The sequence below is a fragment of the Bos indicus x Bos taurus genome, chromosome 12, assembly GCF_003369695.1.
Source record: "Bos indicus x Bos taurus breed Angus x Brahman F1 hybrid chromosome 12, Bos_hybrid_MaternalHap_v2.0, whole genome shotgun sequence".
NCBI lineage: Eukaryota > Metazoa > Chordata > Mammalia > Artiodactyla > Bovidae > Bos > Bos indicus x Bos taurus.
The window spans coordinates 29,917,017-29,944,878 of NC_040087.1; the positions used below are offsets into that span (position 1 = coordinate 29,917,017).

General features: G+C 39.0%; 1 protein-coding gene across 4 annotated transcripts; it reads right to left on the reverse strand.

Annotated features, from left to right (window-relative positions):
• Positions 1 to 1,302: 1,302 nt before the first annotated feature.
• USPL1 (ubiquitin specific peptidase like 1) lies at positions 1,303 to 27,787 on the reverse strand. Of its 4 annotated transcripts, none has more exons than XR_003513778.1 (9): positions 27,668 to 27,786; positions 23,821 to 23,949; positions 20,092 to 20,737; positions 16,749 to 16,862; positions 12,513 to 12,642; positions 11,902 to 11,976; positions 9,149 to 9,274; positions 6,454 to 6,611; positions 1,303 to 5,091 (listed from the first exon to the last, which is right to left on the reverse strand). XR_003513778.1 is itself a non-coding variant. In XM_027557483.1 (9 exons), exons 2-9 carry the CDS (start codon positions 24,548 to 24,550, stop codon positions 3,206 to 3,208), a joined length of 3,288 nt encoding a protein of 1,095 aa, XP_027413284.1. In that variant the 5' UTR covers positions 24,551 to 24,617; positions 27,668 to 27,787; the 3' UTR covers positions 1,303 to 3,205. The 4 variants fall into 4 exon arrangements, 3 of the variants coding, with proteins under 3 accessions (XP_027413284.1, XP_027413285.1, XP_027413286.1); XM_027557483.1 differs by lacking the exon at positions 11,902 to 11,976 and adding an exon at positions 24,452 to 24,617 and having other exon boundaries at positions 27,668 to 27,787; XM_027557484.1 differs by lacking the exon at positions 11,902 to 11,976 and having other exon boundaries at positions 27,668 to 27,787.
• Between the last annotated feature and the right edge of the window lie 75 nt (positions 27,788 to 27,862).

A 27,862-nucleotide genomic window follows, 5' to 3' on the forward strand; every position in this document is an offset into this window, starting at 1 on the left:
TCCTTCCTGAGTCTGTCCCATCTCAGTAGACAGAACCACCCATGTGTTTGTTCAGGCAACGAAATCTGAGCTCCCTCTTTGCATCCTCTTTCTACCCTGCAGTCAACCATCAAGTTGACCTGCTGGCTCCACCTCTGAAATGCAACAGTGGTCCAGCTGTTTATCACCTCCACAGCTGTCTGAACTGAGACTGTCACAAACTAGCACTTCCATTCTGACAACCCCAGTGATCTTTTAAAACCTCTTGACTAGATTGTGTCATTCCCTTGTTTGGAAACTTCTGGTGGCTTCCTGTTATTTTCGGGAACCATATGTGATCTGGTTTCTGCCAACCTCTTTAACCCGATGTTCTAATTCTCCTTTCCTTGCTCACTGTTCACACTGGCCTCTTCCCTGTTCTCAATCATGCCAAGCACCCTCACACCTCAGGGCTTCGTTCTTCCTAGATAATGCCCTTCATTCAGTCACATGGTCAATTCCTTAACTTCACTGAAGGACCTGTTCAAATGTCACCCCCCTTCCAAGTCCACCTGGTCTAAAATAATCTGCCCATCACTTTTCTCCATAGCATTTAGTACCATCTGACATTTATCAATTATTAGCCTGTATTTGTGAATTTGCCTACTTGCTAAAATTTGTAACCCTCAAAGTCAATACCTGCAAGTGCTTTTGTGGTCATCTGTGGATGTGTACACAGCACTGAAACATCTGAGTCCCTTACAGAACATCTGGTCTGTGCCACAAGGTCTTCAATGTGCAGTACAGATCACTTGGCGTGAACTGAACATGCTCATGTACATCTTAGATAGGACCAGACTTCAAGGACTGCTGGCATGGACCCAACATCTTATGGACATCTTTTGTGCTTTTTGTTGGTTATTTTGTGGTTTAAAATAGCCCTGAAGCGTGGTACTCAAGTCCTATCTCCTGTTCCCAAGCTCAAGGAAGGTGTGATGTGCCTTATGGAGGAAAATATGTGTGCAGGATAAGCTCCATTCAGGCACTGTTGGCCTGTGTTCAACGTTAGTGAAGCAATAATATCTATTACATAAGGTATCTTTAAACAGAAAGACACAAAAAACATCATTTGTTGATCAAATGATGAAGATGTTGTGAGCAGAGGTTCACAGGAACCTAACTGTACTCCCGCCAGGAGCAGTGGTTTAGTAATTGCTAATGCAGTGTTCACGGCAACTTTATAGAACTACCAAACAGCAAGAGTCAACCACATCCATTTCCTATTACCACCTAACATTATACATTTACCTTCTTGTTTAAAAGGCAATGACTGAAACGCAAGAATTTCCTTTTATTATTATTTTTTATTGCCTTATATCAGCTTTATAACAATGCTTGACATTCAGCAGAAACCTAGAAATATTTGAGTGAATAAAACAAGTGAAGGATGGATAAGCAATGCCTCAAAGACACTCAAATGGCTAAGAGTTACAGTAAATATTCAGCCACACTAGTCATCATGGAAATGTAACCAAAATGAGCCAAGGTTCTCCTCCCCTGACCAATGCTACTTCCTAGTGCTGATGAGGATTCAGCAAAACGACTCAAGCCATTATTAAAAGACCAAAAATAAAAGTGCATATTCTTTGACCCAGCAATTCCACTCCCAGAAAATAAAACCTGGATCTGTGAAAAATTTTTGTCAATAGGTATAATTAACAATAACAAAACAGTACAAATCACTTCAAAATATAAATTGATGAAACAGTGGTAATACAATGTAACATTACATAGCTATCCAAAAGGTGTCAAAAACTAAAGATGGAAAAAATGCTCATTAAACATGAACACAGATCATTAACAAACAGGTACGACAGAAGCTTTTATTTCTTAAAAGTCTAAATGCATAAAAACATGAAAATGTCTGCAGTAGTTATTATCAGTACATGTTAAGATGAATACTCTGAAATCTTGGTGTTCTCTTGTATTTTCCCAGTTTTTCCTTATAATAAACATGTCACTTTTGTAATCAGAAAAAAGGGAAGGGAGGGAGGTTTGGAAGTAAATTTGATGAATCAATTCTGAAGTTCTGAGTCCCTAGCAAAGTATTCTTTCCCCAAGATGGCCACCCTTAAACCTTAGTAATTCTGCTACTAATTCAAATTAATACAGCAGGAGGTGCTGTTTGGTCACCCAAAGTTTAAATGAAGCTACAAGTTCATATAAGGAACCTTATATGTTCATATAGAACATATAAATTCAGTACCTCTTATTGTTGTAGTAACCACTCTACTCATTCCCAGCTCTACAACTTATTAGCTCAATGGCGTTTCCTTAACTGTTAAAGGTGATAAGAGTACTTTGCTCATAGGAACGTTGAGGTTTAAATGAATTAACATTTCATTTATAATAGAACCCAACATATGCAAGCCTTACATGTACTGGCTATTTCTGCCAAAACATAACTGTTAGATGGTGTGTTCCACTTTGGCTACAGAAATAAGTATCTTAGGGGAGAAAGAAAGATGATACTTATAATCTCTTAGCACATCAACACAAAAATACATTACTTTTTCCTTTTATAGATCGTTTTTTGATCACAGCATTATGCAACATTCTAGTTATGAGTTTCCTGCCATCTTTTTTAAGGAGAGAGAGGGGAGACAAATTATATGGGGGGGAAGTTTACATTCTATACCACTCTACTGGTACAAGAAACACGCTTAGGCTCTTATCTAAGACCACAGCACCACTAGCAAAAACAGTCACATGCTCACATACCATATACAGACACTTAAGTTTGTATCAACTAGTGTTTCTCCTGAACCAACGAAACTAAAATTTGAAATGTAGAAATTTAGTATACCCAACTGTAAAACTGCTAGAAACTATACACTACTTTTCATTTTTAACATTTTCAAATCCTCATTCACCTACAACCACAAAATGAAGCCAAAAAGGAGAACACATTCATCATTATTTAAACTTATGAAACACAGGCTTCATGGGCATGCTGCTGCTACTGCCAAGTCGCTTCAGTCATGTCCGACTCTCTGCAACCCCATGACTGTAGCCCGCCAGGCTCCTCTGTCCAAGGGATTCTCCAGGTAAGAATACTGGAGAGGCAAAACCTTCAGTAGCTTACATTTTGTTCATGACAAGGCCAGTGTGTCAAACACTACCTAGAAATACAGTAAATTTTTCCAATAGTAGTAATAAATATTAAACTAAAAAGAGCCAAAAGCACTCAACAATTCTCAAACAGATATTCATCAAAATGAGGTAAGTCTAATGTGTCATTTGCTAAAGAATTTAATGCTGAAGCAGAAAAAAACTCATCAAAAATATCAGTCTTCATGGGACTTTCCAAGTTCAATGTTCTAATAAAGGCATTATTTGTGAGTGAATCTGGCTGAAGTTCACTCTGATTTTTCTTGGGGCTACAGTAATTATGCTCCTGCCTCAGATGTGTGTTGTGGGCAATACTGTTTAATTCATTGGGAACTGGTGCCGGGATATGACTATCTCCCATTTCTAAATACCTGAAGTCAGCCTCCCCGTTTTCTGAGAGCTCTGTTGAAACCACAGTGGCCGGGGACAGTAATTCTGCTAGAATTTCTTCATGCGTCTGACCACCGTATGGGGAAACACCGGGAACTGTGGCACACCCTGATTTATTATCGGCAATGTCAATTTGACGCTGCAGTTCTTGTAGCAAGCCTTCTATTGACTCACTGTCATTTGGAGACCCACAATGGGACACCTGTTCCGAAGGTTCACTTGGAAGTGTTCCGTTTTGGGGGGAAGACATCAGAGAGGCTAATTTCTTCTTTTTTGCCTTAAGTTTTTTAAGAAGTTTTAGACGGAGTTTATGAATCTGACCCTCAATTGTGTCTCCATGGTTTGGTGAAGAAACACCATTTTCATTTCCATGAGAATTGTGGTTGAGGTAAGCTCCACAGGAGGCACTTTCACATCTCTTCCAGACTTCCGAATCACCAGTGCCATCAGCACGGGGAGGGGAAGCTGTGCTGGTTGGTGACTGATGGCTTGGAGGAGAGTTACTCAGCAGAGGCGGCTTAGCTGCCCTCCTGTGAGCTTTCCTGGAGGCCTGGCTGGCCTTTTGTCTTGAACCTTTAGTTTGAAAGCCACCAAAATTACTTGCCCCCTTAACTGAAGGCTGCAAATCAGTCACAGTGTTTCTGTTATGAGCTGAAACACAAGAGGGCATAAAAGAAACACCCTTGCTTAATAAGCCTTTAACCCAACTTCCCACAAATGGTTTCTTCTGATTCTCTTTCAGAGGTGGATTCTGTAACGGCTTAGCTGTTACAGTTTGAGAAAATGCTGTGGTTTCTTTTTCCTTCCAATCAGATACCTGAGATGTAACATGTTGTTCTGGATTTAACTTCTCCGTTTCTGCTACAAGAAATTGTTTCAGTGAAGCATTCCTCTCTAGGGCAACTGTACCCTCAGTGTCTACTGGCTTTACTTGCTGTATAAGGCCACCAGCCTGAGTGTCATTAACAGGCTGAGTAACTGCAGTATCTTCTGTAGACACCTGTACTGATGGCATAGTTAAGAGGTGGGATGAAAAGCTTAAATCTGGCTGGTTGTGGGTAAGCTTGTCCTCGCATGGGGCCACTAAAAGAGCTATGAGTGGCTCCTCTGACTGCAAAGTGTTTGCTTCAACAACCCCTGCATTTTCTGCCACAGGTTTGTGTTCTAATAAGAAACCTTCAGAGTTGGACTGTACTTCTTCAAGTGTCAAGGGTAAGATACCACTGTCAACTGAACCTTTCAGATTTGGAAGGGAATGACGTCCAGGAGCTACGGCTTCATCCTGTGAGAGGGTATTAGGAACCATGGACACATCTGTGGGGTACGTTCCTGAAGACGGTTCAGCTGAGGCAGCTTCGCCTGCAGAGCATGCTGCTGGAAACACTTGCTTCTCGTCGCCGAAAGCATACTGGTCACTAGTCTTTTTAAGTGGATGGCAGGCAGGTGCTTTATCTGTCATCTGGGATGTTTTTCTTTCCCAAATAACAATATGTATCTCCGAAGCAGGAACCTGAAATGTCTCATGCCTTTCAGAACACAGGCCTTTTAAGTCATCACATTCTAGCCAACTTCCTGGGGAATGGGGAGTGAAAGTGAGAGGTTAGACATTCAAACAGACCACTATTCTAGGTAACTTTCTTCTGGCTTTTTTAACTGCTATTATTACTGAATACCCACCAAAAGAGAACTTGAAAACATGGCCTTATCCTTATGTCACCATTTTTCTCTGCCGAATGTCAAGTCCTTGGATTTGGATAACAAGTTATGGACAAACATCCAGAAATGTGAAAAACTGAGGCAGTGTTTACTCTTTTCTAAAATGCTCATAAAAATCAAGACAGAAGTATCTTTAACTTCTGGAATTCAGAGTGCAGTATCACCTGATATATATAACAATATCAGAAAATAGATTTAAGTTTTTCATATATATGAATTTTCAAGATAAATGAAGCTTGTTACCTCAAGTACCAACATTTGATTATTTTATTGGGGGGGGGGCGGTTAGGAAAAAAATATAAGCTTAGGTTTTTGGGTGTCTGCTCTTATTTCTAAGCTCCTGTTTTCTCATTTGTCAAGTAGGGATGAGATGATCAATGACAGGGAAAGACATTAAATACCCCCTCTAAAACACCAAAAAAAATCACAAACAAAACTATCTGCTAAATAAGTTTATATCGATACAGTCTTATAAACAATCCGAACCCAGTACTTCTTATCCTATACCATTAAAACTTTGAGAATATTTTCTTTGCCTAGGTCAGTGGATCTCCACCACAAACGTATGTTAGAACCATCTGATTACTATTTGGGCTGAACTCTCAGAGATTGATTCACTGCTCTAGAGAAGAGACAGGACATTTTTTATAAGCTAACCATACAATTTTTATATATTTGTCAAAGTTGGAAAACACCTAACCTCTTCTCTCTGAAGAGGATTTTTCATTCTCTAGAATGCAATTAGAAAACTAAAATTTTTTTTCAAATTTTTTTTTAAGTTATTGAGAACTCTAATCCCCACCGTAAATTCTGAAGTAGGGTAAAACTTTAAGGTAATATCTGTATTTATGAGTTTCCTTTTGCAAAGTGCTTTTATAAGTATATTGTGATATGTATCCAAACTATCCCCAGGAAGAACATTCAGTGAAAAACAGCAAACTATAAACCAATAGTAGTCTCTCACCTCAATCTCTGTTTAAAAAAGCATATGCATATGCATGTGTATACTCATAAACATGCTGATATGAACAAACAAAGGCAGCCATGAGGAGTGATTCTAAAGCAGGGTGATGGGGTAGAGGAGAGGGGTAGGGTTTTAACAGGCAAGGACAAGAAGAGAGAAAAGAATGTCAAGGCAACGTTTGTCTTAAAAGAACAACAAACTAGAGTTCAGTCCCCACGCCTATTATCATAAAAGAAAAACGTTTAAGCACTTACCATCAGCATCTAAAATCCATGTTACAAAATGATTATTTGCTTGGTACTGAATTACAGAAGTTACTTGATAAAGACAGCCTTCAGAATGAAATGAATAGCGCTGCAAGTCATTATGGGGTAAGCCTTCCACAAAGTGCAACATGAATACGAGAGAGACTCTGTAGGGGAGAAAGGCAAGAGAAGTCAAATGGATGTGATGCCATGTGTCTGGCTGCACAAAAGATGGTCTGAGGCAAGTGAGTCACGCATAACACTCCCAAGGCCAATTGCACTGCTTTTTCTTGAGAACCTCCAGATGTATGCCTTAATTAGAAACGGAGAACTCATTTGAAGACGTGTGTAACAGTACACCCTTCTCAGAATGGTGTCAGTGACAGTTGGAGGCCATCATGTAGTAAAGCTCTAACACAGGCCATTAAACAAAACTTGCTCTGTAAGCTGCAACACTGCTTTGGCTTACAGAAAATCTCTTGAAAACTACTTCACAGAATCAAAAGAAAAAAATCTAGACCTTCGAGAATTTTCTTTGGTACCAAGTGCCCAAATTAACTGCTTTTTTGTTAGATGGGACAGGTAATATGTGAAACAAAATAATAAACCTAAAATATTCAAATAAACATTTTAAAAAATTGAATAAGCTAATAATTTGGCCTATTTCTCTGTTTTCTCAGGAAGTAGACAGACCCATCAAGTTAAAATTCTACTTACAAAAAGTTTATTTCTAAGGAAGTAGAAAAGAAAACATACTGGTTGATTTACTATAAATTTCAAAACATCTGTAATTTCAAAAATACATTTCAGTAACATGACAAACCAGAGAACAGAACCCAGAATAGGCCTCAAATAACTCAATTTAACAGAACTTTCAGGATTTACAAAAAAATGCTGAATATCTCTTTTCCCAGGTATTGAAACAGATGTCAAAACTTACTTAGCTTATCAACATTTATTCAGCTGAAATAAACTTGAATCAGTGTCCAAAAATGTAGATTATCCAAACTGACAAGGGATAATTTGTAAATTATCCCTTGTCAATCTATTAGAGAATAATCTGGTCTTTATGTAACTATAAATAAAAAGTCCTGCAAACTGTCTATATCAATAAATTCTGTTTTTTGCCACACATTGATCTGCGATGCCACAAGTGTGGAGAATTTAAAAACTGTGAAGCATTTAAGTGTTTAGAAAATTAATGGGCATTTGAAGAATTCGGAGAAAATTCACAATGCATATATAACAAAGCAAATGAAAACACAATCAATAACTCCAAGAAAAATAAAGAGCTATGAAAGAGATGAAATATAACCACATATACTCCTTGGCAAGAGAAGGGATATATGTATACTCATAATAAACAATGAAGTACTGTTTTAACCAAAAAATGTAGTCACATTGGAAGGACACGGAGAGGTTAAACACAGGTGGGGCCCAGGTGATGGTGTGAGAGCCCCAGTCCTCAACTATTTTAAAAGGTGGCAAAGGCACACTGTACTGAAATGTCAAAGTGAATGCTACCTTAAAGGTTTAAAGCAGATGCCTGGAAATGGACTAGAAGGAACGCTGTTCTTTTCTCCTTTTAGGTCTTGGCACTAGTAGATTAACTCAGATTTTGTTACTTGGGTGAAAATTAAACCTTTAGTAAAGGTTCTGAGGGATTTCTTGGCACATTCAAGGCCGTTGGGAAAAGGGAAGAGAAGGTTAATGTCACTGGTTCTTTACTACATCAAATGAAACCTCAAAACATGTCCTTTAGGCAGGGACAAAGTTACAGAGGAGGTACGTGTGTGAGTGTATTAACAAAAAAGATAGAGAAACTGCCTAACGTGGAACTGCTGCTGCTGCTGCTAAGTCGCTTCAGTCGTGTCCGACTCTGTGCGACCCCAGAGACGGCAGCCCACCAGGCTCCCCCGTCCCTGGGATTCTCCAGGCAAGAACACTGGAGTGGGTTGCCACTTCCTTCTCCAATGCATCAGAGTGAAAAGTGAAGTCGCTCAGTCATGTCCGACTCTTCACGATCCCATGGACTGTAGCCACCAGGCTCTTCTGTCATGGATTTTCCAGGCAAGAGTACTGGAGTGGGGTACCACTGCCTTCTCTGAACATGGAACTGACCTGCGAGCTTTTATAGAGATGGAGCTTCTGATAATACAAAAAAGAAAATTCTAATCAGTCCGCCCACTGAGGAAAAACAGAAGGGTTGGTGATATATAATGAAGATATATCTGCTCAAGGGCAGCAGAAAGCTTACAGAAGAATGAAGAATTAGCACGCTGAAGTCTGGGAGAAGATGGAAACTCAGATAGATGAGCCTATGGCTCATTCTGAATCATCTTAGTTCTTGAAACCAGGTTAAGGAAATCCCAGAATTCTAATGACTCTAGGCACTTGATACAGGTGAGGAAAATGGAAGTTTAATACACTTAAAAGAGAGAGAAGACAAAGAAAAAAAGGAGGAGAGATAGTAGGTGTGGGGTCAGACAATTACCCTAAGTCAGCTCTGCAGTGGTGTGTCACCTGAACAGCTTACCAGAGCTCCTGACAGAGAGAAGCACTTTGGCAATTCATAAACCTATGCTAACTCAAACTTCTGAAAAGCAAGTTGCAGTCATCACTTTCAATACTATACATTGGGAAAAAAAAAAAAGTAAATCCACATTCACTTTGTTCTAAAAATAGTAAGGCAATTTAAACTCACTTTTCTAATACCATTTTTCTTATTTGTGACTTATTGTTGCAATTGTTACACGGACCAAAATGGGCAGCCTTAAGTGGATGCCACTCAGGGATGACATTTGTAAAGGTGACCAGATTCTTCATACATCTATTAAGAAAAAAAAAGACATAATTTTGATTAAGTTAATAATCATTCATGTTACCTTAAATCAATGACTAAAACAGAAGGCACTTTCATTTATTCATACTTTCCTATTCCTGCAAATTTATGTCAATGTTCCTTCCTAACCCTACCCTAGTAAAGTTTTCTGTAAGGACGCTCCACATTAATTATCTATAGTTTCTCAGCTATGAGGTGAAAATGTTAAAGGCAGGGTTTCTCAAGGGCAATCCCACTGCTCTATATTTCGTACTGGGTTATTCTTCGCTGGAGGGCACTGACCTGTGCACTGGAGGATGCTGGGCCTCATTCCTGGCCTCTCTGCACACAAGACGCCGTAACAGCCTCCAGCTGCAGCAACTAGCTATCTCCAGACACTGCCAAACATCCCAGGGCAGCAAAGAGCCCCGAGTGAAGAACCACTGCTTTAAGGCTTTCAAATGTATTAAGAGTTCATCCTTACTCAAAAAATTCACCATCTGGCTATCCATTACTAACAACCAAAAATGAAAAGGGCACTTACAAAAACATATTTGGGAATAGCAACAATTAATTATTTTGATTTTTAAACTATAAGTATCAGTTGTGAAAAAATGCGGATTTCACAGTTTACATGAGTTCTAAATTTTGCACTTAAGCCTGAATATTTGATAGCAAAAGCATCTGCAAACATGATCTTTACAGATGCACACTACAATTCAACTCAATTAACAGTATCTTTAAAAGAGCAATTATTTATTATCTAAGAGACACCACCTTCTTTTATAAATAACAACAAATACCAGTAAATAACTTATATGTGAGGTAAGTACAGGCTGTCACAAATAGATCAATTCTCAGGGAAGCTAACATTTTAAAGGCAAAGCCACATAAGGGTATCAACAAACGCACTGACTGTTATTTCTGCTACATTCTCAGTTTCCAAAGATAAATATTAAGTAAAGGCTCCTATTTTTCATTAATAAAAGGGAGTTTGTCTCAGCAAATAAGCATTAATGCCCCACATGACATCTCACATTCCTGAGCAGGTACTACATATAAGGCATATGAGTTATACTACATATAACTCATCTACCAAAACATCCCTGTGGCAGGCGCTCTTTTCATCCCCATTTTACAGATGAGGAAAACGAGACACATCAGATGATAAACCCGACAGACATGAAATGAGTTCAGGGAGCCCAACTCCAAGGTCTTTAACTGCCTGCAGAAACTATCTTCTAAGTCAAGTCAAAAGCTCTTAAACTAGCACTAAAAACAGCAGCACACAAATGAACAAGTTTGCTGATATTCTTCCACCAGATTAAGTGAAAATAAGTTTCAATGTAATGCCACTTCATTTTAAGCTTTTCCCCTCTAACTACTTTTACTTTTAGAGCAAAAAAACTTTAATGAAAAAAAAGGGAGGGGGGCAAGTGGTTGGTGGATTCTCTCCCTTGAGCTCTCATGGTTTTTCTATACGGCTCCAAAAGGCACTTTTCACTTTGTATTCAAAGCCAACAGATCAAAATAACTGCTAAGTCACTGGCCCTCTGTTATGTTTCCATGTTACTTCCCTAACTAACTGTCTGAATTTGGCCAGAATAAAGATGATTTCTGTTGAGTTCCTGGCACAGAGAATATGCTCAGTGAAAAGCTGTCAAACAACTGAGATACAGATTCTGGAAAAGCTATCATCAAGCTGACTGTCGGCTTCAGGCTTGTTTCTGTTATTTGTATTATTTAAGACCCAGGTGGAAATTAGGCAGCATACCTCAGTGAGCAGGAAAGTCTGAGGGGACAGAAAGTCTAAGCCTGAGTTGTTCCACTTACTAGTCTGTCACCTCAGGCAACAATTTAACCCCTTTCAAGTTTCAGTTTCTGCATATGTTAAATGAGGAGAAAGTCAGATAATTTATAGAACTCAATGCCAGAAGACCTAGAAGCAGATGCTTCTTCTAATACTCATACAAAGTTACTTAAGTCCTAAGTATGAGTGAAATGCTAAGTCTTACTCTGTTCCCTGATGGACAAGGAAGCCTGGTCTGCTGCAGTCCACAGGGTCACAAAGAGTCAGATACGACTGAGCAACTGAACTGAACTCTGTTCTAGTCCTTTTGACTTAACTGATTAAAAAAAAAAAATGCTTCCTGGTTCTACAGCTTGGATTTCCTAGAGCATTCTCTCACACTCAGCTCTCCCTGACTAATCCCTAAATACCTGAAAATAGTCTCAGTTAAGATAATGAATATCTGAAGTAGTATTTCTTCATATACATTTATTCAGTAACTTGGAGACTCCAAATTTTCTAGTTTACTAACAGATGAATTCAATAAAAGAGGAAAGGATTTTACCTCTATTGTAACAGTTTGAATAAATGACCAACAGAACCAGCGTGGTCATGTTTTAATTGCCAGCCAGCCAGTGACTTTCTCATATATGGACACTGCAAGGGTGTTGTGTCTGATAAATTTTCTCTCCCTGACTCCTCTTCCAAAACCTAATTTCTCTCTTTTTTTTTTATATGGTAGGTGTATGGAAGCAAAATAACTTTGCAGCTTCTTTCTTCTCCATGTTTCGTCCTGAGTACCAATCTCAGGGTCATGTACAACAATCGTGATCTCTCTAATCCTCACCTAGAGGCAGCAGGGAAGTAGAAAGCTGAGACAGTTCACGTGTAGAAGGATTCTGGTGGTGGCTCTTTCATAGGACTAAGGGAAGGAATGGGAGAGCATAAGTTACCTCTAACATCTGCTGCCAAGACTCTGGGAGCCTAAAATCAAGTTTCCACAGTGTTCAAAACCAGCAAACAAAAGCCCTGGTCTCTGATATAGGAGTAAACAAAACACATATGGCTTTGCAAAGAATTCTAAGAGGTATACTTACTCAGCGGGGAATCCAGCAGAAGTGGGGGAGGCAGAGGACTGTGCTACTTCACCATTAGCCCCCACTTCCCACTAAAGAACTTTGTAACAAAATTCCTTCTAGTAATCTATCAAACCATTCATGTTTATTTATTATTATTATTATTTTTGGTACTCTTTTAGTATGAAAAAGCAAGTAAATAATAAAGTTTCTGGGGCTCAACTTTTTCCTTTTAGCAGTGGAGAAACTTCAATATACAAAAGGAAATTTTATCAAGGGTAAAGACAGCAATGCTACAAGTGGAAGCAAGTTTTCTTCATATTTCATTACTTGGAGACATTTTCAACAGAATGAATCCATTAAAGAAAACAGAAACACTAACCTGTTTTGATACTTGTGTCCACAGTGTGAACATTCAAAATTCCAAGAAAAAGAGTATGTGAAGAGCTGTTCAATGTGGGGTTCTATTTTTAAGAGCAGGGGAAATGCAAACACAGGACTTTCCATATCACCTTGAAGAAGAAAAAGAAAAATTATTGCTCATAATGAACTGAAAAAAAATTACAGATTGTCTTTTCTCACTATATTCACAGTATGAATATATGGGAATATGTATATATGACAGAGTAAGTTATTCACAATTGGGCAAGAGAAGTTTTCGAAGCACTTTCTAAAAACGCTCATCATTTTAATTCTCACTCGCTATCTTTCATTTGTCTTGTTGACACTTATGAAAACACCTAAGACAAAGATACAGAAGACTCATACTGTCTCCTCAGATAAGCTTTTCTCAGGGAAAAAAAGAAATCCTCAGAACTGTGACAGTTCTAAGGCATCATAAAAACAAAGCAAAAATATGTAGATTTGTTTGGTACAGATGCTAAAAATAATATAACTGGAGAAACCCTGTAGGATAATAATTTCCAAGTTGGACAAAACCATGAAAAAAAGCCATTTCTACTCTGACTCTCTTGTTCTACAAACTGGTGAGGGCATGACGCACCGGGCTCACAGGACCAGACTCCTCAGCCACTACTCTTCTTAATCTTTTAACAATTAAACTTCAACAACTTTAAAACTAAAGAACATCTGAATTTTGTTGTCATTAAAACAAAAGCTGAACTGTGGATTCTGTCTTCCAATTTGGAGAGCAGCACGTTAGGAGGAGGACTTAGATTCTCCTCACATTCATCCTCCAATTGCTTTCCCTCCTTTCTATTCTCCAGGGAGCTTAGATGCTGCCTTACTGATTTGGCCCAAGGACTAATCCGAGCCCTGCCATCAACTCCCTCCCCCTGGGACTGCTTCACTTCCAACGTTCGCTTCTCCCCAACCCTGGAACTACAGCTGTCTGGAACGCAGTTGAGAGGAGTCATCTCGGTCGGCTGTATTGAGAGGCAGAATAGTGGATGTTCCTGCCTGAGAATCAGTGGTCTTAGGCACCACTCCATCAGTATCAGTGGTCACAAAAGTTATAGTCCCACTGCTATTTTTGTAAAAGAACAGAAATCCAAAACAAAATACTTTTCACAAACAGAAGAAATAACAAATTAATCTCCTAAAAATGAACATCATATGCATAAAGAGTATGTAGTATAGCATGAGTTTGTAATTAGTTATCAGCCTTTACTTACTCTGTTGAAACTAATATCAAGTGAAAAAGTAAATAATTTATATTGCATTATGACAACATAATCTTTAGCTCTAAAAAATTTATAGTTCTCAACAAACCAAACTATCACAAAAGAGCTCAAAACACAATTGAATAAGTTATATGACTACAGACCATTTTAGGTAATGTACATAGCTCCTAAATTTATCTTAATTATTTTTCCTTTGATTATCAATTTTAGGTGTCTAAAGCATCCTGTTAGAGAAACGTACAATACCAAAGCTTATTTCTAATTTTGATAACCTCCTGTCTAAATTAAGTGGTTTCTCTGTCTCTATTGCCTTAACCCGAACTCCTGCTCAACTACAGATCTTCCTCAACTCATGAAAGGGTTATGTTCCAATAAACCTATACATCATGGAAAATATCGTTAAGTTGAAAAGGCATTTAATCCTCCTAACCTACCAAATATCAAAGGTTAGCCCAATCTACCTTCAACATGCTCAAAACACTTAACATTAGCCTACTGTTGGGCAAAATCACTGAATACAACGTCTATTTTATAATAAAGTACTGGATATCTCATGCACTTTATTGAACACTACACTGAAAGTGAAAAGCACGATGCTGGACTGGATCTGGAATGGTTGTAAGCATATCAGTTGTTTACCCTTGTGATCGCACGGCTGGCTGGGAGCTGCAGCTCACTCCCACTGCCCAGCATCACAAGCGAGGATCATAGGGCTTATCACTAGTCTAGGAAAAGATCACAATTCAAAACTCAAAGCACAGTCTCTACTGATTGCATTTCTTTCTTTAACACCATTGTAAACGGGAAAAAATTTAAAAGTTGGACCACTGAAAGATGGAGACCGTCTGTACCTAGCTTGCATATTTCCCTGAAGTATCTTGTTCATCAGGATGCAAACTTTTCAGGGACTCCTTGCTGTCTAGCTATTCAGGTTTCCTCTTCTGTTACTGACTCATTAATGTGTCTGGCCACTTTTCTATCAGGTTTTTTCTTTTTTTTTTAAACTGATGTACAAGAATTCTTCATAAGATATCCTGGATATTATTTCTTTGTTCTATCTTTACACAGAGGTTTCAAACTTTGATGTTAACTGCAGTCACCAATCTCTAGTAAAATAGTGACCTATATTTTCTTCCAAAGTTTTACAATTCTGCTTTTCGTGTTTAGGTCTTTAAATATGTGAATACTGGAAGTTTCTTTCTAATTGTGCTGTGAAGAAGGGCTCTAATCCCACCCAAACCCCCTCCCCCACCAATCAGGAACCAACCATCACCATTAGGAAGAAACCAAACGGGGGTGGGGTTGGGGGGAGGCAGGCAGGTTTGGATCTGGACTTTCTATTCTGTTCTATTGGTCTGTCTATCCTGGTACACAACACTCAAAGACTAAATTACTCTCTGCTGCTGCTGCTGCTAAGTTGCCTCAGTCGTGTCTGGCTCTGTGCGACCCCCGAAGATGGCAGCCCACCAGGCTCCCCCGTCCCTGGGATTCTCCAGGCAAGAACACTGGAGTGGGTTGCCATTTCCTTCTCTAATGCATGAAAGTGAAAAGTGAAAGTGAAGTCGCTCAGTCGTGTCGGACTCTTAGCGACCCCATGGACTGCAGCCTACCAGGCTCCTCCGTCCATGGGACTCTCCAGGCAAGAGTACTGGAGTGGGGTGCCATTGCCTTCTCCAATTACTCTCTACACTTACAAAAATAAGTAGACACCATAAAATACTGGCTTTTTCCTTAAAAAAATAAAAAATACATATATACAATGAAGGAAAGGAAATATCAAATTGACGGTAGCAGTTACCTTTGTGGTGAGGTAAGGAATAATTGGGAAAGAGTACAAAAAGGGTATTAGTTGTAATATTTCTTAAACTGTGAGGAGGGAGAGCAGAGAGGATAGCTTACAATGTGTTTTTTTCAAAACAGTAATGGGGATTCCCTGGTGGTCCAGTGGTTAATACTCTGAGCTCCCAATGGAGGGAGCATGGGTTCAATCCCCGGTTGGGAAACTAAGATCCCACATGCTGTGTGTCCAATAAATAAAATAAAACATTAAAAAAAAAAAAAAAAAAAAACAGTAATGAAAATGATTAAGTGTCTTAAAATGTAATTAAGCTGATCTTAAAAATGTAACCAACATTCCAAGCCAGTATGGATTCTATTTCTCTTTCTTTAGTGGTTTAGAATACATGTCAATATTCAGAATGAGGACACACACATTGTAAGATTCCAACGTGCTCCCAGAAGCAAATGTTAGGCTTCATTAGTAAGATCTTAAGCACTAACGTAGCCCCTCTCACTGCTGACTGAATAGTGCAGACACATTGAGAGGATGCTACTGCACAGGAAGAGCTACACGCCTGCCCAATTGCTATGAGTGCACAATTTTCAGACATCCCTTCTCTGTTATATAGAAATCCACATCCAAAGCAGCAGTAGAGCAAGACACAATCTTCCAAATATTTATAATGAGCAGGGGTAAGCAGGGTGTTGATTCAGACTGGGGAAGAAACCACTCTTTAAAATTCAACTGGGAACTGAAGTAGGGAACCTGAATAAAACATCTCAGGTCACTCTAGGAGGGAACTGATAGCCGCAAAATGCAACATGGGAGCCCCTCGGTCTACACTCTGGTGATCTTACGGACAAGACTCCTCTGGGATGACTCCCCCACCCAACAGATAAGTGGCTGGAGTAGTCTACTGGGGCAAAGGACAGGGAAAGAAGCCAATGGTGTAATCCCTGAGTGCTGAGCTGGCTCTGAAAACTGCATCCACTCTGAAGGGATGGAACACATGCGTGCATATTTATATAAAACAACTCCATCCTTGAATGACTTAACCAGTGATACATTTCTACCCAGATTCTCCCTTCCAAGAATGTGATCATCCCAAGTAATAAAACAGTATTGTATTTCCTTATGATGTAAGTATGTCTTTACAGTAGATGAATAATACAGTTAAATTCCACAAATTACTTACCTAATGTACATCTAAGCTGAGGTTGAAGTCTAATAAAAATTTCATCTCTGACTTCATTCAGACAGGTCTCTATCTTTGCAAATATTTCTGAAGGAAGCTTTTTACAATCTCCATCTAATAATAAAATATAGAACATTAGATTTCTCATCAACCTATATCTTTCCACAGACAATTAACACATTATCAAAAATGAAAGTTTCTCAGTCAACAAATTTTCCAGAGACAAAACGGAAAACTACAAAATTCCTTAATTCTTCTTGTCTTTGCAGTGTATCATGTGTTTATGTGCTTAGCCAACTCACTTGTGTCTCTTTGTGACCCCATGGACTGCAGCCCATCACGGGGTACTCATGGGATTCTCTAGGCAAGGATACTGGAGAGGGTAGCCAATTCCTTCTCCAGGGCATCTTCCTGACTAAGGAATCGAACCCAGGGTCTCCTGCATTGCAGGCAGATGCTTACCATCTGAGCCACCAGGGAAGTCCCATAGTATACCATACATTCCCTCAGTCTGTTTTAACAGCACAATATCGTTAGTACTGACTGCCTGGCTCAACATCATTCTGCCAGAGTAAAATCTCAGTGAAAGTTTTTCTCACCCAAATAATCACAGGCCTTGCTAAAGAGCTACATGTTAATATTCTGCCCATCTCTGAAACATCTGAGGCCGTTTCTTTCAATGCAATTGTTCCTTATGCTAAAATAACTTCTAATCAGTTAATCTTCTCTTTATAACTTTTACTGAACTTAACTAGATCACAGGAACAGATAAATTTATAAGGACTCTTAATATTATGATTACTTCCAAAACTAACATTTGGTATGTTTCCTTCCTTCTACATCTTTTTTGGGGGGAGGGGAAGGAAGGAGGGCATGAAGGGATCTTCATTGACATCATCGAATTTTGTACAATTCCACATTCTGCTTTTTTTACACAAATGTGCTTCATTAAAAACTTTGCAGGCTATTTATTACACTCCAACTGAACCATAGTTTTATTGGCCATTCCCTATCACTGGACATTTAAGATTTTTCTCTTAATTTTACTATTATAAATAGTATTATAATGAACATCTTGGGGCACATACCTGACCATGTTTTTGACATTCTTTAGGGCAAAAGTCCTCAAAATTACTGACAGAAAACTAAGAAAATTAAGAAACTAAGATTAACTAAAATTATTTTGAGTAAAAGCCCCCATATGCACCTGATTCTAAGTACTCTTAGGCTACTAGATCTTTTCACTCAAATCTCTTACAAGTAAATAATTCATATAGCCTGATCACACACTACTTATGTGTTTCACTATGAGAACATCTGGAGTCTCCTGTAATAAGAAGTGAGCACTGACCAGAATTTTTGGTATCTGATCACACTAGAAAAAAAGAGAAAACTTACAATCAACAGTAATGCAGCTGGAACAAATGTAATTACAACTATATTATAAAAACAATTATCTTGTAAAAGATGAATAAAATACTGAATAACCAAGGTCAAACTGCATAAAAGTAAGGATTCTCCCCTACCAGATACCAAGACCCAAAAGGCCATAATAATTTAAACAGCCTGGCACTGGTACAGCAACAGGAAAATATTCAAAGATGGGGAAACAATGTATAAAATTTATATAAAAGATTGCAAGATCAAAGTCAAGTTGAGTAAAGATGAGGATAGCAAGACCTAAAAAGCCCTAATAATTAACATAGTGTGGTACTGGTACAGAGACAAAGTGACTAAGAGAACAAAACTGAGTGCTAAGGAACTGCTTACACAGACTGCAATATGACAAAGAGGGCATGGCAGATCACCTGAGGAAAAAGGTGGAGCTAGAAAAACTGGCTATGCAATGGGAAAAAAAATGAACCCTTACCACACACCATACCCAATTACCTCTCACTGAACTAAGAATTTCAATGTAAAAAGCAAAGCTCTGTGACTTCTCAGTGAAAACACAGGTGAATGACTTTCTCATCTTGGATAAAGGAAACATTTCTTTTTAAAGCCACAAACATTACTAGCTACAAAATGGAGATGAACAATTTCTGTACATCAAAAGACATCTTTAAAAAAGCAAAAGCACAAGATATAAACTGGGAGATGTAGCAAGCTATCTGACATAGATAAATAGAGCAACAAGGACGTATAAAAGCTCAAATCAGTAAGCACATGACAACAGAACAAACAGGTATAAGACACAAACAGGCTTCACAGAGGGAACAGAGGGTCAATCTATATAGGAAGAGCTATTCAATCTTTCTAAAATTGGGGAAAAGCAAATCAGGACCATTTTATATCATTCAAATAGCAAAAATCTCCAAGTGTGAAAATAGCCAAGGGAAGAAATATGGACGAGAAAGATCTCATCTACATTGCTAATGGGAGTACACACTCGTACAACCACTCTGGAAAACCATCAGCCTTTATCCATTCTGTGTGACAGAGTCTATCCTAAGGTAGATCCAAGGGAAACAAACTCCTGGGCCCCGCGAGATTGGCCTAAAAACAGTCACAGCAGCAGTATTTATGATGGCAAGAATCAACCCAATGATAGATGAATAAATGCACTGCTATACTTACAAACTGGTATTTTGACAAACTGGAAATATTATACAGCAATTAAAATTGGTGAGCCACAGATACAAGCAGCTTTACAGATAAATCTTTATAGGAAAAAAAAAAAGGTCCCAGAAAAAATATACTGTATATTTTTTTAATAAAGTTCAAAACATTAAATTAGGCAATACATTACTTAGCCATATATATGTAGGAAGAACTATTTATTTTTTATTTTTAGGAAGAACTATTTAAAAAGAAGAAATGATAAAACACATTTTAGGATAATGATTACCTTCGGGGGAGTAGAGGATGGCATGGGGAGGAACACAAAGGTACATGTAAATCACTGCAAATATTTTATCTTGGGTTGGAGGTGGTTCCTGGGTATCCTATTTCATGAGAAAATAAAAATATATCCCTCACTATGAAGTGATTTTTGGAGAGTTGTGGGATTATGGGTGATCTATTTACTTCTTTATTCCACTTTACAGCAACTCAAAAACTTACAAAGTTTTACTGTGATGGACTCTATGTCGATCACCATTGACCAACAGATAAGATTTAACCACAGACTCCTTACTGTTAGTTTTTGAAAAAGACTGCCTTTTGGGCAGTCATGATAACACAACTGGTATTATCTCAAGCTTCATGATATGTCCCTTTGGTCCCTGCTCCCAGGTCTCGACACAGAACAATGGGTACTAATGGCATCTTTTTCACGCGCTATGAGACAAGTTCAATATTAGTCTCTCTAAAAATTAAAGAGAAATAAAATGTTATTACTAACCTTTAACTCCATCCAGCTGACTGGTGTGCAGAAGCTTATTGGCTTCACTATACCTGGTAAACAACCGCCCGAACACGGACTCCTCTTTGGACCGCAGGTCGGTCACAGTGCTTTTCAGCCCTTCCAAGTGCACCAGTGCTGACAGGATACAGTCTAACCAACACAGAGCATGTGCATTTTTCCACTGCACACATGAAGTCTGGCACAATGAGGTATGTTTGCTCTCCAGTGGTTTTTCCAGTTCAGATGTGCACCTTTCATTTTGAGGGCGAGTTCCTTCAGTTCCAGAAACATCAACCATGGGAGCATCTTCCTCAGAAGCCATGTCAACAGTATCAGCTTCCAAAGCCTCATTCTGCTCCAGGCAATCAGCTGTCCTAACTGGATTCTGCTGTCCACTGTACAGTGAACCAGGTAAGTCTGGTGAGGTTCCATCATATTCTCCTCCATTATGGTTACTGTTCAAAACTTGTTCACTGTCAATGCCTCGATGATTTTTAGTCTTTTTGGAACCTGCTAAAAGAGGTGAATCTTCACAGTTGGTTTCCAAGATCTTTCTTTTTTGAGACTTATTTGGAGTGTGACAATCTTCCAAACACGGAGAAAATAAGTTATTAAGTGATTTAGAGCCCAAAGGATAGATGCACTAGAAAGAAAAAATAAAAATTCAAATAAGCTCAAGCTTTACTTTACCATTTCTATGTTATGAAAAATATGTATAAAATGTTAGCATTAATTTGATATGAGAGGGTATATAATATTATCAATCTAAATTTGAAGGAACAAGGATAAACAACTAATCAAAAATTTAGTCCTCAAAAGAGTAATTTTTTCCTAGTTAATTTGAATAGTCAAGGGTTTAATCTAAGCTACACCAGGGTAAGCTAACAAGGAAAACATACATATTTTTGCTTTAACAAAGAATCCAATGTTGAATGAATTAAAAATTCTAAAATTCTATGATAAGTGTACTAGTCTTTTGGGGATAGGTATACTGCATGGCATTAAAAACTAGAAAAGTAGTTTCAATGTAAAAAGTTGCCAAGAGTAATATCTACGTTACATAGTTTGAAACTATTAACCAGAGAGCACATCAGTGGACCAATTTTACAACCACATGGAGTCTCAGAATCAAATTGGATGAATTTTAATGAGTTTACCATGCATGAACACAATTTCAGCCAAACAGCAAAAGTGTAAACAAATCACTAAAATAACCAACGAATTTTCCCTAAGCTTGAACACCAGCAAAACATTTTATAAGATAGATGCAAGAAATCTACATCCTGTGTGCCTTCACTTAAAACATGCCTTCTTCTATACAGGTATGGTAGACAGCCATCTCAGTGGCCTCTAGTGAACTAAAGAACTATTATATCTCCAGGTAGTCAGGCCCTAGGGTCAGCCCCCTGCCACAGCCTCGGGCTTGGCCACGTGACTAGCTGTGATGGGACACGAACAACCAGGATGCACACGGAGGCCTGAAGCACTGGCTGACTGGACTTGCCCTCTCACAGCCCTCTTTCTGGAAGATACTTTCTTAGTTCTGGCTATTGCACTCTAAGGATCCCAATTAGCCTATGGAGAGATCCTTGTGGAAAAGAAGTGAGATTCTTGCTGACTACCCGAGCTGAGTTCCCAGTTGGGAGAGGGCATCCACAGCCTGCCACACAGACTAAATTTAGCTGTACTAGCCAACAAAACGGGAAGTGTAAGAATGGCCTTGACAACCCACAGAATCATGAGCGAAGCCATTAAGTCACTTTGTCACTAAGTTTTGAGATGGTTCATTTTACAGCAACAACTAACTGAAATGCACTTAGAAAGAAAGAAAGAAAAGAAAGATGTCCGACTCTTATGATCCCATGAACTGTAGTCTGCCAGGTTCCTCCATTCATGGGATTCTCTAGGCAAGAATACTGGAGTGGATTGCCATTTCCTTCTCCAGGGGAACTTCCTGACCCAGGAATTGAACCCAGGTCTCCTGCACTGCAGGCAGATGCTTTACCGACTGAGCTACACGGGAAACCTGAAATGCACTAAATCCTCCATTTTAAAATACAGCATCTTCTAAAACGAAGATCATGGCATCTGGTCCCACCACTTCATGGGAAATAGATGGGCAAACAGTGGAAACAGTGTCAGACTTTATTTTTCTGGGCTCCAAAATCACTACAGATGGTTGACTGCAGCCATGAAATTAAAAGACGCTTCCTCCTTGGAAGGAAAGTTATGACCAACCTAGAGAGCATATTCAAAAGCAGAGACATTACTTTGCCAACAAAGGTTCATCTAGTCAAGGCTATGGTTTTTCCAGTGGTCATGTATGGATGTGAGAGTTGGACTGTGAAGAAGGCTGAGCGCTGAAGAATTGATGCTTTTGAACTGTGGTGTTGGAGAAGTTGGAGAAGACTCTTGAGAGTCCCTTGGACTGCAAGCAGATCCAACCAGTCCATTCTGAAGGAGATCAGCCCTGGGATTTCTTTGGAGGGAATGATGCTAAAGCTGAAACTCCAGTACTTTGGCCACCTCATGCGAAGAGTTGACTCATTGGAAAAGACTCTGATGCTGGGAGGGATTGGGGGCAGGAGGAGAAGGGGACGACAGAGGATGAGATGGCTGGATGGCATCACTGACTCGATGGACGTGAGTCTGAGTGAACTCCGGGAGTTGGTGATGGACAGGGAGGCCTGGCGTGCTATGATTCACGGGGTCACAAAGAGTCGGACATGACTGAGCGACTGATCTGATCTGATCTGATACAAGTGAACACTACATTCCCAATATTGCACTTATTTAGAAATTCTTTAGTTTAACAGGACAAGTTCTTCATTTTTCCATTACTAACTAGATGCGCAGTCACCATCAACAACTTGATCCTCAACTTTTATACCCTGAGATTATTTCCTTAATCCTACCACATGTCAGATTATATAGAACACTTTAAAATCAATAGCGGTAATTTTGTATTCAAAAAGTTGTCCAAAGCAATTGAAAGCAAGACCCTGAAGAGATATTTGCACACCCATACTTTTACTACAACATTATTCACAATAGCCAAGAAGTAGAAGCAAACCAAATGTCCATGTACAAACAAGTGGATAAAGAAAATGTGGTATATACATATTAACACAGTAGAACATTATGCAGCCTTAAAAAAGGGAACTCCTGTCATATGGTACAATGTGGATAAACTTTGAGGTCATTACACTAAGCAAAATCACAAAAAGACAAATACTGTATGATTCCACTTATATGAGGTACCTAGAGATTAGTCACATTCATAGACAAATTAGAATAGTAGTTGCCAGGGCTACAGGGAGAAGTTGTTATTCAACAGTACAGAATTTCAGTTTTGCAAGATGAAGAAGTTCTAGAGTTCTTAAGTACATAACATTTAGAGGTTAATAACTTTCTCAGTGAGTCCCAAAGTTAATAAACCAACAGATAACAGTGACAACATCTAAAGGACTCCCAAAAGGTTTAAAAAAAAATCTTGAAATATATCCCCTCCTCTAACAGTCTTAACATCTTCATGTAATAACTCAGGAAACTGAATGGAAAAATAACAGAGAATATTTAAAATTGCATACCAGACAGATCTAGACTTTGATTATCTACATATTAAAAAACATACAGTCTAAAAACTACAAAATGAGCGCAAATTTAAACAGTGAAGAAAAAAGCAAAAGGCTAAAACTTTGATACCATCTAAGATTAATACTTTACCTGCAGATCCTCACACAAAGAGACAGATTCTTGAAAACTAATTCGGTAAGTCTTTAAGGCTTTTAACTTTCCCTTCGCCCTACAAGCAGGGCAATATCCATCTGACAAAACTTTCACTGAATCATAATTCTAAAAGAGAAAAAAAGTAAATTAGACACTCACAGATTTTATCAAATTACAAAAAGTTAAATGTAAAAGTAACCAGAACATTTTTAAATAATTTTCACCTAGAAGCATCCTGGCAAGATATCTTAAAAGACAGCAAATAAAAGAAATCCATACAGGCTTTAATACAGCTATTATTCCAAAAAGAATATATTCTAGTTTTAAATATTAAAGTAGGTGTTAAGAATAGCATTAGTTTTATTTGCAAGAGAAAAAGTAACGTCAGTTACCACTGAAAATATGTTTGATATATTCAAACAGTAAACCATAAGGTCTATGTTTTCTACTTTCACATATCAAAGAAACAGAGAGGTAAACAGAAACAGTCTTTCGCCATTACTGTAAGATTTCCGTGGAAGATACAATTTTTTAGAAATTAATTGGTAAAATTAAAACCAAATTTAAGTCTCAAAAACAGGAGGGAAAAAACCAACTTTGCACTGAGGCAAAAAATAAGTGCACTAACTTTTCCCAAGTACCCCACCATGTGGAGTGAAGAGTTCCCTATATCAGGCCCTGGTCCAACCATTGGCAAACCATTTCCACTCTTCGGGGAATCCGTCATTCCGAGTCATTGGCTAATTTATGTCCCTTGAAACATGTCAATAGCACTAAGGATTTCTCAATGAACCCTGGAAAAAAAAAAGTCAATAGACAATTAAACAAAAATCCTATTTACTCTGAAAAAGAGCTATGCTATTTTAGAAGATGGATATATATTAAGTATATTTTGAGAACTATATACCCTAGGTTAAACAGATTCTAAAATTGTTATTTTGAAGTGAAAGCAAAATACCTAAATTTATTTATAAATCTAGCAAATTTGTGGGAAGAGGGCATAAACCAGCAATAGGACCAGTCTTCGTAGTAGACTCATTTAAAAGGAAACACCAAAACTTGTAATAGAGTTAGCTATTAGTTAACTACATTGACCAGAGTTTGAAAACCTAAGTTTTTAGTCTATATACGATTTAAAACAAATATATAAACATTATATTAAGAAAGTACTTTACAAAACCTAGATCCATTGTGCTATTACCTTACAAGGTAAAAAGAACCCCCTACATTCCTACTGCTTTCAATTATCAAGAATATAGCACCAGCTGAGAACAGTGCCACTTCTTAAAAGCTGACAATAATGTACTTTACATTAAATAATTTGTAACAGAACAAAAATATAAACACTGTCATAGTACAAATTACACATGTAACAAGTGTTTTTTGAGTGTAGTCCCCTAGAGTAGAATCACATTCAGTCAAGTCAAAATTATGAGACTGGAACTCAGTGTAAGGTAAAGTAATTGTTAACAGTAGTTTAAAATACAAGGAAAACTAGATAAAGAACTCTGAGCAGAGTGAATCACCACTTCACAGGGATTTGTAGAACACTTGGAAGAAAAGTTTTTCCAAAATCTAAGAATCCATGATTCTTATGACAACCACCTCCTGGGAAACTGCGGCTCACAGATTCACTTTAGAAACTAGTTATGCTATTCTGTTTCAGAGGAATATACTTTACACAGCTTTCAAGCCAAGGAATAATTCCAAAAATAAAAATGCTCTTTAGAAAAACATCAGTGAATCTCATGTTGCTATTCCTCAAGAAATATTCATAAGCAGGATTTCTCAACCACAAGATTACAGACATCATATACCAGATCAATTTGTTGTGGAGGCTGTCCTGTGGGTTAAGGGGATGTTCAGCAGCATCACTGACCTCTAACTGCTAGATATCAACAACACCCACCCCTCACTTGTAACCTTATCTCCAGATGTTGCCAAATGTCTGTCAAATGTTGCCAACCTGGGGGGTGGGGTTGGGGGTAGGGGGCCAAATTCAGTCCACTGAGTATCACTGCCAAAAGGGTAAAAAAACAAGTTTAGTGCTTTTTCCTTTTAAGTTCCTCAGGGACAACACCAATTTGTTAACTCTGGCTGGTTCTGTTTATAACCTACTCACAGAAGGGAACTATACAGAAGAGTCCAACTTCTAGGATTCAAGAGTGGCTAAAAGCACGGGCTTTAGGTTCAAAACTGTATTTGGAAAATTAGATGATTCTAAGAATTAAATGCAATGCGTGTAAAATGTTTAGCACCTGACACATAGCAAAATTTAACTACTATTTAGTGCTATTTTATACATTATGCAGAAAATAGGCAGCATAGCTTGGATCATTCTGCAGTATTCTCAAAAAAAAAAAAAGGCTGGTAAGCCATGTATCTGGAACAAATCTTCCTTGTTGAAAATTTCCATCTGCCTGAGGGATTAAGGAAACTTTTCCGGCTGGTTCTCTCTCTCTACTAAAGTAAAACATGGTAAGAATTCAAATTTGCTCTCCTGATCCTATCATCCAAGAATTTCAATGGTAAAACAGGTAGGTTGGTGGTTGAAATCCTGAATATGCAAAAGCCCCCAAAGAAAATTCGCTAAAAAAACAAAAAACAAAAAACAAACCAGAGGTAGGCTATTCAAGTCTTTCAAATACAACTTACTTGGTCCTAGATAGGAAACCCTGGGGTAGTTCTTACAACTCAATTTATCCCTGAATGACTGGCCTCATCGTCCTCTCTTCAAAAAACCACCTGCTCCTGCTCCTTTTGCTTCTATTTATCCTAGACTTTGGCACCTCTATGCTTACAAACACACATACTAGAAAATTTGAGTGCTTCTCTAGTCAAAGTCATCAAATTCTGTGGACAGTTCTTTGGAAGCATCTCAAACCCCTTCTGTCTTCATCTCCATCTCCACTCCTTATCACTGCCAAAGTGATGCTTTTATTAAAGAAAAACAAGTCTGAGTCTGTCGCTGCTCAGCTTAAAATCAAGTAATGATTCCAGTCTGATTACAGTAAAGTCCAGACAGCTCCGTGCGTGTGTGTTCAATCGCTCAGGGTTACCTGAGGGCAATGCTAAGACCTAAATACCACCACACTGTGAGACCACTGGCTTTCCAGTCTTACCGTCTACTCCACTTCACCCTCCGCGTTTTTTTTTTTTCTGAGCCGCTCCCCACCCCCACCCCCACCCTTTTCATTACTTCTGTGAGCCACTGACGCTCCAGAAGCCCATATGTCAAGTACTAACCCAGCACGGACCCAATTACAGCATCAAAGCGTCAAGTTGGCCCTGGGGCTAGCGAAAGCAGCAATTAAGCTGAAGTCACAGCCCAGTGCAAAATGGGGAAACCCAGAGAACCAACTGCTCGAAGAAGGCCTTACACCCGTTTAAGCTTTCCCTCCAAGGAAGGGGGCTCGGCACGCAAGCTGTCAAAGGTGAGGCCACACAGACTTGAAGCCGAGGGCTAGGGCTGGCTTTCGGCGCCCAGCCCTGTCTGGTACCCAAGCCAGCCGTCCCGAATCACAGACCAGGAGACGTCAGTTTCAAAACCCAACCTTGGATACCCGAGGAGACCAGGGTTCCGTTAATTCACGCTCCTTATGAAGCGGGGAGGCGGGCGGGGGGGGTACGGTGAGGGGAACCTCTGGTTTCTCTTCAGCATTTACCTCTCTGAGTCCAAGCGAATGAATCTGGTACTCTATTCTAACACCTTATTCACCAAGCCTTTCCCCCTCCCAGCCTAGCCCCTCCTTTCAACCAGCAGAGTACCCCCAAAGATCACCCCAGCTCCATCCGCTTTTCCTATTTCAGAAGCTGAAGGAAGCTACTCCGTCTTTTCTCTTACCTGCCGCCGGCTCGGTCCTTCCTCGCGTCCGGGTCGCTCGGAACTCCCGTTCCAACTGGAGCTCCCACGCCAGAGCGCGACGTTCAACCCACGTTCTCCTCGGCCCGCTCCTCCCCCCGAGCCCCTCCGCTAGAAAAGCAGCTTCCGGTTTGAGTCCCCGGAGAAACACTTCCCCTTCCGGCTCTGCGTGGGGGC